The sequence below is a fragment of the Dendrobates tinctorius genome, unplaced genomic scaffold (assembly GCF_039654945.1).
Source record: "Dendrobates tinctorius isolate UK_male_01 unplaced genomic scaffold, ASM3965494v1 ptg000082l, whole genome shotgun sequence".
Lineage (NCBI taxonomy): Eukaryota > Metazoa > Chordata > Amphibia > Anura > Dendrobatidae > Dendrobates > Dendrobates tinctorius.
This window is the reverse complement of record NW_027361750.1, coordinates 24,832,161-24,849,141: the sequence shown is the minus strand read 5'-3', so window position 1 is coordinate 24,849,141 and position 16,981 is coordinate 24,832,161. Positions and strand designations below refer to the sequence as shown.

Below are 16,981 nucleotides of genomic sequence, written 5' to 3'. Positions count from 1 at the left end.
CAGTACTACAGACCATTTTTCATGCTTTCAATGCATTGATTCTGCACATTGAAATCAGTAGAAAACAGATCCATTATGCAAGCCATGTGGCCATGGAAGACATTGAAGAACAGAGCATTCTTGCTGTTTTGCATCAGGCTAGGGCTACAAAGCAATATGTGTCATGCGACAATGAATTTGCAGTGACTCAATGGCCGGGTGCCCACAATCCAGAACTAGCAGCGCTGCCGTTTATTGAACGCAGGTAAATCCACATGTGATCACTGAACTGTGCAGTTTCACCCCATTCAATACATTCTTACTGATGTAAATTCTCTTGCAGAGACTAGTGCCTCTGCAAGAGAAATTGACATGCTGCTGTCTGGAGAGACCCGCCTCATGTCCATCTCCGTGGGTGTCTGTGGAAGCATAGTGGACATGGGATCTCTTTAAATCCTATCCACTATGCTGTAACATCTGGACTCTGCGGGTGTGACGCTGCAGATGTACGCAGCGTCCAACCTGCAGCAACTCCAGATGTGGGCACATTCCCTAACAATTGATCTGACTTCTTATGGTTTTGCGTTGCGACTAGAGATGATCGAACAGCTGATCATCGGGAGCGCTCCAGGTATCCAGGTTCCTGATGCAGCTATTCAGGAAGCACTCTAGCTATTCAGATAAGCTCTTATCCGAAGCTACTCGCTCATCCCTAGTTGCGACCTGTGACATACTACAACTGTGACACAAAGTGGCAAATGTTTCTATGGGCAGGTGCCGACGACCGTATATTCTCTCATCCGAGAGAATCGAGTCGATTATGCAAATCATACCCTGATCAAACTGTAATTAGAGTGCAATCATCGTATGATCCGATTCTTAGGGGGGGAGGAGAAAAAGGAGAAACAAATTTCTTCATCTTCTCCATTCTGACAGTTTATGAAAATCGGACTGCACGCAAATGTCATCCAAGTTCAGTCCGATGGTCTCCACAGACTCAATAACTTGCATGGCTGAATGCAATCTGAATATCGGATCAAACTCTGGCCTTTGATGATTTTTTTTTTCCTCAGACTGCTTTGTTCTGAGGAAAAAAATTGGCATGCGCACAGACCCATAGAATAACAATGGTCCAAGTGCGATCTTATGTTTTGTTGGATTTTCAATCACTGGTTGCAGGTCACAAAGGAATCACTTGCTATAGACTTTAATGCAAGTTGCAGGCATACTACCTATCTTCAACTTCACTGTCGCTTCATTATTTATTGGCTGCAAATTCAAAGCTCTAAAAAAGATACACACATTTTGGAACTTGATTTTTGTGAAAATTGCTGAGAATGACGCAGCGTAGCACCTGCCTTAGGCCAGGATCACACTACTGTGTGTGATGCGAGAAACTCGCACGAGTCTCTCACATCAACACCCGGCACTGCCGCCGACACTCAGGAACGGAGTTGCAGCTGCACAGAAATACATGCAGCCGCAGCTCCGGTCTGAGTGCTGGCGGCAGTGCCGGGTGTTGATGTGAGAGACTCGTGCGAGTTTCTCGCATCACACACAGTAGTGTGATCCTGGCCTTAATAAGATTTATGAAATTCTGTTTGCTACAATGAAACAATAAATTATTACAGTAACCAACACGTGTAAACAAACCCTCCACTTAGGATCAGCTTTTGGATAAAAAAAGATAAAACATAACCTACTATTAGGAAACTGCTGAATGTGAGCTTGGCCTAAATATAAATACATTTCTAGCAGTCAAATATAATACCTCGGAGCAGAAAAGGACGATCATTTAGTAAACTCACATTATGTGTTAGAGATGGTTCAGTGGACAGCGTAAAAAGGAGAAACTAACATAGGAATGCAATTTGTGATATAAATATCTTAAAACTGGAGTATTTAGTGACTTGCTACAGTGCCCAGTGGACTCGTGGCAGAATGAAATATACAAACAGTTTGCTATAATGCTCCATAAAACACATTTAATAATGCACCACACACATACAAACTTTTTATATATGTGACATAAATTTGCTGCTGATAATTCCCAGTTACACTTCGAGATGACAAACCATCATAGCTGGGAAATTACAGCTGTGAAATCATCCCAACTTCCACATATGCATCAATGTAATAAAATTAAGTCAATTTTAAAAGCTTCCAAAGTCTCTCTCTCTCTCTCTCTCTCTCGTATATATACTGTATACAGTCATGGCTGGAAGTGTTGGCACCCTTAAAATTGTTTCAGAAAATGAATTATTTCTCCAAGAAAATTATTACAATTACACATGTTTTGCTATACACATGTTTATTTCCTTTGTTTGTATTGGAACAACATAACAAATGAGAAAAAAGACAAAGTGGACATAAATTCACAATAAACCCAAAAAATAAGCAGGCTAAAATTATTGGCACACTCAACTTAATATTTAGTTGCACAACTTTTGGAGTGGGGAAAAAAAGTATTTAGTCAGTCACCAATTGTGCAAGTTCTACCTCTTAAAAAGATGAGAGAGGCATGTAATTGATATCCTAGGTAGACCACAACTATGAGAGTCAAAATGAGAAAACAAATCCAGAAAATCACCTTGTCTGATTTGGCAAGATTTATTTTTCAAATTATGGTGGAAAAAAGTATTTGGTCATTAACAAAAGTTCATCTCAATATTTTGTTATATTTATATATCCCTTGTTGGCAATGACAGAGGTCAAACGTTTTCTGTAAAACTTCACGAGGTTGGCACACACTGTTGGTGGTATTTTGACCCATTCCTCTATGCAGATCTCCTCTAGAGCAGTGATGTTTTGGGCCTGTCGATGGGCAGCACGGATTTTCAAATCCCTACAAAGGTTTTCTATGGGGTTGCAAACTGGAGACTGGCTTGGCCACTCCATTACCTTCATATGCTTCTTACAAAGCCACTCATTCGTTGCCCTGGTGGTGTTCTTGTAATCATTATCATGTTGAAAGACCCATTCACGTTTCATCTTCAATGCCCTTGCTGATGGCAGGAGGTTTGCACTCAAAATCTCACGATACATGGCCCCATTCATTCTTTCATGTACACAGATCTGTCATCCTGGTTCCTTTGCAGATAAACAGCCCTAAAGCATGATGTTGCCACCCCATGCTTCACAGTAGGTATGGTGTTCTTTGGATGCATCTCGGCATTCTGTCTCCTCCAAACACGACGAGTTTTGTTTTTTCCAAACAGTTCTACTTTGGTTTCATCAGACCATATGACATTCTGACAGTACTCTTCTGGATAATCCAAATGCTCTCTAGCAAAATTCAGACTGGCCCAGATATGTACTGGCTTAAGCAGAGGGACACGTCTGGCACTGCAGGATCTGAGTCCCTGGTGGCTTAGTGTGTTACTGATGGTAGCCTTTTTACGGTGGTGTCAGCTGTATGCAGGTCATTCACTAGGAGGCAGGAGTGGGGTGATGCTGCAGGCTGCAGGCAGTGATGAGGGGGGCTCCAATGTGCGGCGCTCTGCTGTGGGGGTCTTGTGCTGCTGTGGGGGTCTTGTGCTGCTGCAATGTGAGGTGCTGCTGCTGGGTGTCTCCGGGTGCCCGGCGGTTGCTGGCCGGTGCTGATGGGCACTGGAGACACCCGCAGCACTGGCCAGCAACCACCAGGCACCCGGAGACACCCGGACACCCCCACATCCCAGCCTGCAGCCTACACCAGCGGTACTGGTAAGGCATGTTCGCTTTGTAAGGCGGACCCTCATTTTCCCTCCAAATTTGGTGGAAAAAAGTGTCTTACAAAGCGAAAAAGATGGTATAAATATAGATGTCAGTGACACACACATATATCTGTATTTTTATTGCATAGAGAAATAGATAGAAGAAAAGTCGGTAATAAATCTGCTGGGTTCTGTAAAATCACCGCAGGAGCCGACAGGATAGAAGAGATGGTTTACATACAGTAAAGACAAATGGAATAAGTACTGTAGATATATAGATGTTAGTGACAAATACAATTAGTACAGTGTGTGCAAATTACTGGACACATATTTAATTAATAAAAGATAATGTTTCCAAAAAAAATGGCGCACCATTTTTGTAATCAGCAGAGGGTAAGCCGACGGCTGGGGGCAGATGTTTATAGCCTGGGAAGGGGGTAATACCCATGGAGCTTCCCAGGCTATTAATATCAGCTCACAGCTGTATACTTAGCCTTTACTGGCTATTAAAATGGGGGACCCCCCAAAAAATGACGTGGGGTCCCCCTATAATTAATAGCCAGCAAAAGCTATGCCAACAGCTGTGGGCTGATATTAATAGCATGGGAAGGGGCTATAGATACTGCCCCCCAGGCTAAAAACATCAGCTCTCAGCCGCTTCTGGCCAATTCTGGCACTTAGCCTTGCTCTTCCCACTTGCCCTGTAGCTGTGGCAAGTGGGGTAATAGTTGTGGGGGTTGATGTCATCTTTGTGACATCAAGCCCTGAGGTTAGTAATGAAGAGGCATCAATAAGACACCCCTATTACTAACCCCATAGTCAAATTGTAAAGAAAACACAGACACCCAGTTAAAAATCCTGCTTAAAGGGAAGGTGCCATCAAAAAAAAAATTTTTCAGCAATTTAAAACATTTTAAATAATTAATGTTTACATTTTCTTAAAAATATTATCATTTGTTTATAATTTAGCAAAATATGAAAAATAATTTTAAAAAGTTTGGCATTTCCACTTGTTAACACTAGGGGGAGCAGCTACTGAAATTTGACACAAAAACCAAGTGTACAACTAGCTCACATTGCTGCCCTGCAGTAATTATGGGCGGAGTCTGCTGACAAGGGTGTGATGTCACTCCTCTCCCCCCCTTCTGGGTGTTTGCTAAGGGAGAAGAGAGGATGACATCTAGGAACACAGTGATTAGACATTTTGAAGGTGACTGAGCAGTTATACTGACAAGTAGACAGTCACCGAGGATGGCAGGCAGAAAGGATTCTGAGAGCAGGGTGACAGCAGCACAGAGTATTTCAGGAGAGCAGTGTGCTGGTCTATGGGGGGCACAGAGGGAGATATATGGGGGATGGCGCAGGGTGACAGCAGCACAGTGTATTTCAGGAGAGCAGTATCACACAGGATAGGATTAGATACATGCCTCAGCAGTCAGTATCGCACAGGATGGGATTAGATACACAGCTCAGCAGTCAGTATCACACAGGAGAGGATTAGATACACGGCTCAGCAGTCAGTATCACACAGGAGAGGATTAGATACACAGCTCAGCAGTCAGTATCACACAGGGGAGGATTAGATACACGGCTCAGCAGTCAGCATCACAAAGGAGAGGATTAGATACACGGCTCAGCAGACTGTATCACACAGGACAGTATTACAGATATGCCCACACCGGTGTAACTGCCCCCCCCATACACTAGACTATGGGCTGTATATGTCACTGTCCTCCTCAGACAGCCATAAAAGCTCTCATAAAAGCAAAGGTGTCAGATTACCGGAGATCACTGGGGCTGTGTGTGAGTGAGGAGGAGGAGACAGAGCAGGAGGACAGTGGAGCAGGAAGCACAGTGCAGAAAATGGAGCTCAGCAGATAGCACTGGGCTACAGTAAAATGGTGCCCAACCACACCTACAGCAGTGAATGGTGCAGCCCACAGGGGCGTGCCCAGTTCACTGCTAATGAGGCTGCAATGTGGGGTCGGGAGCCGACCGCAGTCTCCTATGTCCAGGGACGGCCATACTTGCAGACTATACGAGTCCTCCACAGATCTGCAAATCAAGATGGCAGCGCCCAGTGGCTACATTAAAACATTATTACAAACAAACCATAAATCCTAGTTAGTACAACATTTGCTGAAACAACATGTTTTGTTACTTACTCTTTTTTTTCAAATTATATAAAATTGCGGCACCTTCCCTTTAAGAGACAATGTGGTTACTGTGCAGTTTGCCAGTAGACATCATTTATCAGTTATAGGAAGATGTTACATCATCAGTATAGTAAATGTTTTCTTTACAGTTAACTTTGCAATGAGATAATAATGACAAAAATGTATTAACTGTTTATACAGGGACAATCAATGTCATTCTGGTGACAGAAGATGTTTACAACCTTGTAAATAATTCTACTGTGTCTTTAACAATTTGTTGTAAATATGGAAATTATAAACCTGTCAAATTTGCTAAAGGAGAACTAACCGGGGGCGAATCCATACACACAGTAGAGATCAATGGTAGTCTTGGATTTATCCAAAAAGTGCGACTTGAAATGGAGGATAACCAAAAAGATAATAGCTGGTTCTGTAAAATGGTAAGTGGCACTAATCGTGACCTAAATCAAACTTTATTGCCTGCATTAGATTATGGAGTTATTACTGTAATGTTACTGATCGTCTGACATTTTGTACTAACAAGTGAAAGTGAGAACCTGTATTTCTAATGATTCACAGAAGGTTAGCCTCATTCATCACTGTACATATTAAGCAGCTTCCAGTACTATAGACCTGTAAAGGAATGCTGAGGAATAGATACCAACTATACAAGCATTGAAAAGCACAGATTGGTGGGACAAAACACATAAAAGATATTAACAATGTGACGGGCAAGGCATAGGTAGATTGCAAATGTCATCTTTAGGCCTTGTTCACACAATAAGATCGCACTGCGTTTTTTTGCTGCATTTTTCCAAAATTGGGAATAACATGATACTTTTACTGACTTGTTCTGAGTTGGATGGATGAACTTTTGCTTTTAAATAGGACCAATCACTTGTGTGAAAAACACAATAAGAAAAAAAGAAATTCTTAACTTTCCTTAAATACATAACATCAATAAATCAGATAGTTTTCCTAAGTATTGCATTTTGTTTTCATTTTACCAGTGTGAATGCAAAATCTGGGGAGATTCTCTTTTCTTGAAGGTATCAACTGGGGGGGGGGGCATTAAAAACAGCATTTAGATGGTAACTAGAGCTTTGTGGTCAGATTTAGCAGTATTTTACCTGTTTTGTAATATGGTCGAGTCGTTGCTCTGTATAATGCCAAAAGCAAAATAGAAACATGATGAAATAATGTATCAGAAATACCGCAAATCAGCAAAAGGCAAACTAAGTAAACCTTTTTCTCACCTCCCCCAAGGCTCCTGAACTTTTCTCAATACAAAATATTGCTATATATCAGCCATGTAAAAAGATGCCCCTTGTTCTATGCACCCCAGATAAAAGAAGACTCATATGCTTCTAAAAACATACTGTAGTTGCTTTCAAAGAATTAATCTGCACAAGGTTGCTTCTAAAGGGTCAATTTACTAAAATTGGACCCAGTTGCTTAGTTGCTTATAAAAGTGTTATCTAAGTCTCTAAATACATAAAGACAGTGCCAACAGCAGACACATTGAGGAGCTATGAAAGGTTTTACCTTTACAACTTTTTTTAGCTTATTAATATCCTTGATGCTCTATGATAGTCAGGAATCCATCTTACATTGCTTCATAAATTAAAGGGGACCTGTCACCAGCAAAAGGCTATTAACCTGCAGATATACGCTTAACATGCAGGTTAATCGCGTTACTAACCTGTCCAGCGCCTGCACTTAACCGAACGCTGTAAGAAGAAAATTATCATTATTCTCCTTGGCAACATTCAGTTTCAGTCACCAGGGTGGCGCCGGTGCTGGTTCAGTCACTGTTCTGAGAACACAGAGCAATGGCTTTAGCCGGACCCCCCGGCCCGGCCCAGACTGGCAGCTGGTCCTAATGCAGAGCCAGTGTTACTCAGGGCCGAGGGCTCTGTACTAGTGATGAGCGAGTATATTCGTTGCTCGTTGCGACTGCTAGACAGCTTGAATACATGTGTGAAATGCCTATTTGTTAGGGAATTCCCACATGTATTCAGCCTGTCTACAAGTCGCAAATCATGCAGCTGAGACGACGAAATCTAAATCTCCGAGCACGCCAAAATACTCGGAGATCACCCGAGCATGCTCCGGGACATCTGAGCAATAATGCTGCTCGCTCATCACCACTCTGTACATTTTGTTAGTTTTCTCCCCGCCACGTTCAGCTAAGTGCAGTCACTGGACAGGATAGTAACTCTGTTATCCTGCAGGCCCATCCCTGCAGAGTAAACACGTTGTTCTGGTGACAGGTTCCCTTTAAAGGGGTTTTTCACTTTTTTGTGGGCTGAGACTGAAAGCTTTTTGGTGCATGTCCTACCACCACCGACGTGTGTGTCATGTTGCGCTGCTTCAAGTGATCCACAAGTATGGGAAGCGCTAATGATGCCATCATCAGTGTTACTATCCCACTATTTTGCTTCCTTGAAAAAAGCTTCAGGCAATTATGGATGAGATGGTAGCACAGGAGGAAGAGGAGGAGGAACAAGGACCATTCACACCATTATCAAGCCAGTAGTCCACACATGGCTTGGAGGGTGGTTTCCTGTACCAACAGTCATGGGACAGTTTTTGAGGAGGAGGATGAAATGTGTTCACAGCAGGGTAACATTCAAGCAGTTCACGGGCATCATGAGGCTGGGGTGATACAGAGGACCCAGACGATGCACCTCCCACCGAGGACAGCTTGTCGTTGCCTCTGGGCAGTCTGGCACATGTGAGTCAATGTATGCTGCTGTGCCTGCGTAATGACCACCGAGTTGCCCGGATTATTACCAGTGCTGATTACTGGGTGTCCACTCTACTGGATCCCCGCTACAAAGACAACATACCATCCTTACTTCCGACATGGAGAGAGCTTGGAAAATGCTGAAATACAAGTGCACTACTGATGGCATTCCCTCCTGACAGCAGGTGCTCAGTGGAAGCACAAGGAACAGGAGGAGGAGGAAGTCACAAACCCAGCTGGGGCACCGGCACCAACTAAGAAAGGGAGGGTTAACATGGCCGAAATGTAGAAAACCTTCTTCAGCAAGCCACAACATCCGACATCACCTTCTAATACAGTCCATATTAACAGGAGGCAGCGTTTCAACGACATGGTGGAAGAGTACGTGTTCACAAGTGTCCATATACTGAGTGATTGGTCTGCATTATTTAGCTTCTGAGTCTCCACATTGGACACATAGCCTGTGCTTGCCCTTTACGCCTTGGAGGTGCAAGCCTTCCCTGCGGCAAGAACACGGAACATGTGTTTAGCATGGCAGGGGGTGTGATCACAGACAGGCGCATCTGCCAACGTGGGGAAGCTCACATTCATTAAAATGAACTAGGTGTGGATCCCACAGGACTTGTCCGTACCTTTTGGCTGACTAGAGAAGTAGACCAGCTGCAGTCAGCCATTGTTATATTCTACCTCAGTTTGTTCACTATATTTGCTAATTTGCCATTCCCAATGTTTTGGGGCCAGCCCCCCCCCCAAAAAAAAAATGTTGTCTCCCTCCTCTTCCATATACACCTCCTCCTCGATCTTCTCCTACACTTGGACCTCCGCCTCCTGATTCAAGATTAGTTTTTGTTTGTTATTCTATGTTATTTTAAAGTGGTTGTCCCATGAACAAAGTTGATTGTAATTAATACAGTATATCTTGGAATAATAATAATTTCCACAATTGGGTATGTTTAAAACGTGTTCCTATGCTTAATCTTATAAATGTGCCCCCGCGATGTACTCTGTAATGGCCGTGTCTAACCATGCAGGAACATGGTCTGATTATACCACATCTCCTGGGAAGGGGAGGAAGCAAAAAACTACACAGACAGGACAGGATGGGATCGCAAATAATTCTTTCTTTGGGGTAAAACATTTTTAAAAATAGACACGGAAATGCTTCATCTCACAAAAAAGAATTACCTTATTTTTTCGGATTATAAGATGCACTTTTTCCCGCCAAATTTAGGGGGAAAATGGGGTTGCGTCTAATAATGCGATGTACCTTACCAGCCATGGTGGATCAAGGTCCCAGGGTCGCTGCTGGAGAGGCAAGAGTGGAGCGTTGCTGCAAGCCACAAGCTGGAATGAGAGGGTGTTTGGATGTGCGACGCTGCAGGTGTTCAGTGATGCAGGGACTCGCTGACATTTTGTGAAAGCCGGGAGTCCCCGCACTTCTGTGGTTTATTATGTGGTGGACTCCGGGAAAATGGCTGCCGGGGACAGCGCATGCGCAGATGGAGATCTCGGCACCAAGATCTCAGTGCCAAGATCTCCATCTGCGCATGCGCCGCCCCCGGCAGTCATTTTCCTGGTCCACTGCATAGTAAACCATGGAAGTGCAGAGGCTGTGGGCTTTCACAAAATGTTGGCGGAGCCCTCACACCACCGAACACCCACAATGTCGCACATCCGAACACCCCTTTCTCCCAATTCGGGGTCCGCAGCATCGCCTCACTCCTGCCTCCGCCAGCAGCGACCCTGGGACCCAGCTTCACCACCCCCGTTAAGCAATAAGATGCATGGATTAGAAAAAGCACCACCGTTTTATTAAAAAAGTTTTTTTCCTATTTTTCTCCCGAAAATTTGGGGTGCCTCTTATAATCGGGTACATCTCATAAACTGCAAAATACAGTAGCTGCAGTCCACAGGTCCGCTCATCCCTATATTCAATACATCCAGCAAGAAATAGAACAGCAGCACCGATCTTGTCATGGGTTCACCCATGTTTTGAACAGCTGACATGTGCCCATTACTGCTGTCAGTGTAATCGCGATCCACCCGAGGCTGTTAACCCGTTAAATGCTGCTGTCAATCTCTGACAGCGGAATTTAATGTGATTGCATTGGAAATGCGTCACTAATCCTGCCCATCGGTGACCCCCATCACATAATCGCGGGTCACCGATAGGTCAGCATGACAACCAGAGGTCTCCAGCAGACTTCTATGATTGTCATAGATAGATTTCTATGAGCGCCGCCTTTGTGGTCGGTGCTCATAGCAAGTGAGCATTTCCGCCACACACAGGTGATCTGATCATCGCCTTTGAGTAGCAGAGGCGATAGGACAACTGCAGCTTCTAGTCTCCCATGGAGACTATTGAAAAATGCAAAAAGTAAAAAAAAGTTTTTAAAAATGTTTAAAAAAATTAAATATAAAAGTTCAAATCACCCCCCCATTTGCCCTATTCAAAATAAAACAAAAAAAAATAATAAAAAAAATATACACATATTTGGTATCGCCAAGTTCAGAATCACCCGACATGTCAAGCTATAAAAATAATTAATCCGATCAGTATACGTCGTAGCGAAAAAAAAGGCAAAACGTCAGAATTACATTTTTTTGGTTGCCGCAACATTGCATTAAAATGCAATAACGAACTATCAAAAGATTGTATTCACTAGAGTTGAGCGACTTTTGGTTTTTTAGGGTCGCGTTTCGTTTCGTGAAACCCGACTTTTCCAAAAGTCGGGTCGAGCAAGATCGTCCGATTATAGGGAAAAGTCGGGGTCGTCCCGAAACACAAAACCCAATGTAAGTCAATGGGGAATAAAAGTCGGCAGTGAGAGGAGGACAGGAAACACACCTACAGTGACCATTTGAATGCCAAAAGCATCAATTCTTCTTACTTAAGCTTGTCAACCTTAATTAACTTCATAATACAAGTTACGCACTGAAAAATGGGGGTTATTTGGCTAAAGTTGTGGGGGGGGAGGGCTGGCTGCAGGTTTTCATGTGCCCTGGGCGAAAGAGCGCCCCTTTAACACATACCACAACTCATCATGCTCCGATACGGCAGAGAAATAGCGGTATAGTACAATGAAAAATACCTCACTTTTTACATCTCATGACGAGGCCCATCTATTTCTCCATACAGAATCATTGGTCCCATATAATGTTTGAAACAGTATATGATGAGCTCCACATAATGCTACAGTATATGTTGGTCCCCATGGATGAAGCTCCACTGTCTTATGGGCCCAAATAATGCTCCAAACATAATGGGCCCCATTTCTAATGCTCTAGTGTATAATGGGCCCTGTAAATGCTGCTCCAGTGTCTGATGTCCACCTTTGGAATGTTCCAGTGTATGGTGGGCCCCATCTATCATTCTCCAGAGTATAGTGCTCCCCAAAAATTGCTGTCCCAACATTGAAAACAATCAAATAAGTCTCCTCGCTAGGGAATCCCTGTACTAGTCTAGACTCCTCGTCGTCCCCATCTTCCATCTCACTGCACAGTATTTCAACTTTGCAAGTGCTGTGATCCTGGGCAAGCAGGGGGGGCCCACTCATTGGCGATGGCACTGGCACAGGGCCCCTGATAGTACTGTGGTGTGTCTGATGGCGGGTGGGCCGAACCTGCACTTTCATCTGCAGCTTCCTCTTTGTCACCGTGTAAGATGGAACTGTATATGGGAAGGGTAACCTGAGTTTCATCAGGGTCAGATTCAGGCCGGGTAGCGTGCGAGGGGAATGTAGTGGTCTGGGTCAATGTACCAGCAGATTCATCGAGCAGTGGCTGGGCATCAGTGCACTTGTGTCGCCCCCAGGAGTACGGTCGCCACAGTGGCATTACCTTCTTCCTAGGGAGTGTGATGTCATGCTTGGGAGCAACGAAGGATCTCTCTAGCAGGTTAACTGATTGGGCGGCGTTATTCCCACGAGTCATGACCCTCCAAACAGCGTTCATGAAGGCAAAGTGTTTGTTTTACGTGGGCAGTATGGTTGCAAAGCTGAACTTTAAAGGAATGTCCAGAAGGGCACCACCAGGAGTGGAGCCTACGGTTAAATTCGACTCCACCTGGGAAACCTCAACCATGCCAGCTACAGAACAGATGCACACATTGCAAGCTTAATTCCGTTAACGAACGAGACTCCGTCATGCCCCGCGGTCCGAGTCCGGCTTACTAGAGGGACACGTGAGGCTCTGGCACATGAGATTGGCCAATAACTGGTGTGTCATGCCCTTACATGTCCGTGGCTGCATGTGCGCTACACTGAAAAGGCCAGCGTTTGTCGCTTACAGGTACAGATAACCCGCTGAACAACGTTAGTGATGGGGATCACTGATGACAATTATTACCCGCGAACAATGATTTCCCAGTAAGTGCAGGTCAACCGCAGTTCCGGAATTAGGCCTAACCGTCATTCCTGAAAAAATGAAAAACTTACGTGTGCAAACCACAGGTGCTGTAGCTTGCTTAACAGCTCGCCAGCCGTTCTCACGCCCAGTATGGATTACACGTGATTGCACAAAGGTGAGAAAGGGTACCGTTTCCCCGGATAACATGTATGGATAGCGTACACATTCAAAATATATGTCTCAGGAGGCAGGCTCAGACGGTGTTAGGCCCAGTATGGATTGCACGTGATTGCACAAAGGTTAGAAAGGGTACCGTATCCCCGGATAACATGTATGGATAGCGTACACATTCAAAATATATGTCTCAGGAGGCAGGCTCAGACGGTGTTAGGCCCAGTATGGATTGCACGTGATTGCACAAAGGTTAGAAAGGGTACCGTATCCCCGGATAACATGTATGGATAGCGTACACATTCAAAATATATGTCTCAGGAGGCAGGCTCAGACGGTGTTAGGCCCAGTATGGATTGCACGTGATTGCACAAAGGTTAGAAAGGGTACCGTATCCCCAGATAACATTTATGGATAGCGTACACATTCAAAATATATGTCTCAGGAGGCAGGCTCAGACGGTGTTAGGCCCAGTATGGATTGCACGTGATTGCACAAAGGTTAGAAAGGGTACCGTTTCCCCGGATAACATGTATGGATAGCGTACACATTCAAAATATATGTCTCAGGAGGCAGGCTCAGACGGTGTTAGGCCCAGTATGGATTGCACGTGATTGCACAAAGGTTAGAAAGGGTACCGTATCCCCGGATAACATGTATGGATAGCGTACACATTCAAAATATATGTCTCAGCAGGCAGGCTCAGACGGTGTTAGGCCCAGTATGGATTGCACGTGATTGCACAAAGGTTAGAAAGGATACCGTATCCCCGGATAACATGTATGGATAGCGTACACATTCAAAATATATGTCTCAGGAGGCAGGCTCAGACGGTGTTAGGCCCAGTATTGATTGCACGTGATTGCACAAAGGTTAGAAAGGGTACCGTATCCCCAGATAACATGTATGGATAGCGTACACATTCAAAATATATGTCTCAGGAGGCAGGCTCAGACGGTGTTAGGCCCAGTATGGATTGCACGTGATTGCACAAAGGTTAGAAAGGGTACCGTTTCCCTGGATAACATGCATGGATAGCGTACACATTCAAAATAAATGTCTCAGGAGGCAGGCTCAGACGGTGTTAGGCCCAGTATGGATTGCACGTGATTGCACAAAGGTTAGAAAGGGTACCGTATCCCCGGATAACATGTATGGATAGCGTACACATTCAAAATATATGTCTCAGGAGGCAGGCTCAGACGGTGTTAGGCCCAGTATGGATTGCACGTGATTGCACAAAGGTTAGAAAGGGTACCGTATCCCCGGATAACATGTATGGATAGCGTACACATTCAAAATATATGTCTCAGGAGGCAGGCTCAGACGGTGTTAGGCCCAGTATGGATTGCACGTGATTGCACAAAGGTTAGAAAGGGTACCGTATCCCCAGATAACATGTATGGATAGCGTACACATTCAAAATATATGTCTCAGGAGGCAGGCTCAGACGGTGTTAGGCCCAGTATGGATTGCACGTGATTGCACAAAGGTTAGAAAGGGTACCGTTTCCCCGGATAACATGTATGGATAGCGTACACATTCAAAATATATGTCTCAGGAGGCAGGCTCAGACTGTGTTAGGCCCAGTATGGATTGCACGTGATTGCACAAAGGTTAGAAAGGGTACCGTATCCCCGGATAACATGTATGGATAGCGTACACATTCAAAATATATGTCTCAGGAGGCAGGCTCAGACGGTGTTAGGCCCAGTATGGATTGCACGTGATTGCACAAAGGTTAGAAAGGGTACCGTATCCCCGGATAACATGTATGGATAGCGTACACATTCAAAATATATGTCTCAGGAGGCAGGCTCAGACGGTGTTAGGCCCAGTATGGATTGCACGTGATTGCACAAAGGTTAGAAAGGGTACCGTATCCCCAGATAACATGTATGGATAGCGTACACATTCAAAATATATGTCTCAGGAGGCAGGCTCAGACGGTGTTAGGCCCAGTATGGATTGCACGTCATTGCACAAAGGTTAGAAAGGGTACCGTATCCCCGGATAACATGTATGGATAGCGTACACATTCAAAATATATGTCTCAGGAGGCAGGCTCAGACGGTGTTAGGCCCAGTATGGATTGCACGTGATTGCACAAAGGTTAGAAAGGGTACCGTATCCCCGGATAACATGTATGGATAGCGTACACATTCAAAATATATGTCTCAGGAGGCAGGCTCAGACGGTGTTAGGCCCAGCATGGATTGCACGTGATTGCACAAAGGTTAGAAAGGGTACCGTATACCCGGATAACATGTATGGATAGCGTACACATTCAAAATATATGTCTCAGGAGGCAGGCTCAGACGGTGTTAGGCCCAGTATGGATTGCACGTGATTGCACAAAGGTTAGAAAGGGTACCGTATCCCCAGATAACATGTATGGATAGCGTACACATTCAAAATATATGTCTCAGGAGGCAGGCTCAGACTGTGTTAGGCCCAGTATGGATTGCACGTGATTGCACAAAGGTTAGAAAGGGTACCGTTTCCCCGGATAACATGTATGGATAGCGTACACATTCAAAATATATGTCTCAGGAGGCAGGCTCAGACGGTGTTAGGCCCAGTATGGATTGCACGTGATTGCACAAAGGTTAGAAAGGGTACCGTATCCCCGGATAACATGTATGGATAGCGTACACATTCAAAATATATGTCTCAGGAGGCAGGCTAAGACGGTGTTAGGCCCAGTATGGATTGCACGTGATTGCACAAAGGTTAGAAAGGGTACCGTATCCCCGGATAACATGTATGGATAGCGTACACATTCAAAATATATGTCTCAGGAGGCAGGCTCAGACGGTGTTAGGCCCAGTATGGATTGCACGTGATTGCACAAAGGTTAGAAAGGGTACCGTTTCCCCGGATAACATGTATGGATAGCGTACACATTCAAAATATATGTCTCAGGAGGCAGGCTCAGACGGTGTTAGGCCCAGTATGGATTGCACGTGATTGCACAAAGGTTAGAAAGGGTACCGTATCCCCGGATAACATGTATGGATAGCGTACACATTCAAAATATATGTCTCAGGAGGCAGGCTCAGACGGTGTTAGGCCCAGTATTGATTGCACGTGATTGCACAAAGGTTAGAAAGGGTACCGTATCCCCGGATAACATGTATGGATAGCGTACACATTCAAAATATATGTCTCAGGAGGCAGGCTCAGACGGTGTTAGGCCCAGTATGGATTGCACGTGATTGCACAAAGGTTAGAAAGGGTACCGTATCCCCGGATAACATGTATGGATAGCGTACACATTCAAAATATATGTCTCAGGAGGCAGGCTAAGACGGTGTTAGGCCCAGTATGGATTGCACGTGATTGCACAAAGGTTAGAAAGGGTACCGTATCCCCGGATAACATGTATGGATAGCGTACACATTCAAAATATATGTCTCAGGAGGCAGGCTCAGACGGTGTTAGGCCCAGTATTGATTGCACGTGATTGCACAAAGGTTAGAAAGGGTACCGTATCCCCGGATAACATGTATGGATAGCGTACACATTCAAAATATATGTCTCAGGAGGCAGGCTCAGACGGTGTTAGGCCCAGTATGGATTGCACGTGATTGCACAAAGGTTAGAAAGGGTACCGTATCCCCGGATAACATGTATGGATAGCGTACACATTCAAAATATATGTCTCAGGAGGCAGGCTAAGACGGTGTTAGGCCCAGTATGGATTGCACGTGATTGCACAAAGGTTAGAAAGGGTACCGTATCCCCGGATAACATGTATGGATAGCGTACACATTCAAAATATATGTCTCAGGAGGCAGGCTCAGACGGTGTTAGGCCCAGTATGGATTGCACGTGATTGCACAAAGGTTAGAAAGGGTACCGTTTCCCCGGATAACATGTAT

At 44.7% G+C, this 16,981-nt stretch overlaps 1 protein-coding gene across 1 annotated transcript in view; it reads left to right on the top strand.

Moving 5' to 3' along the window:
* Nucleotides 1-16,981, top strand: part of RP1 (RP1 axonemal microtubule associated) — a 742,035-nt gene that overhangs the window by 603,537 nt on the left and 121,517 nt on the right. Inside the window, exon 45 of the mRNA XM_073583994.1 lies at nucleotides 6,032-6,270. Coding sequence (XP_073440095.1) covers nucleotides 6,032-6,270 — 239 coding nt within the window. The remainder of the gene's footprint in view (nucleotides 1-6,031; nucleotides 6,271-16,981) is intronic.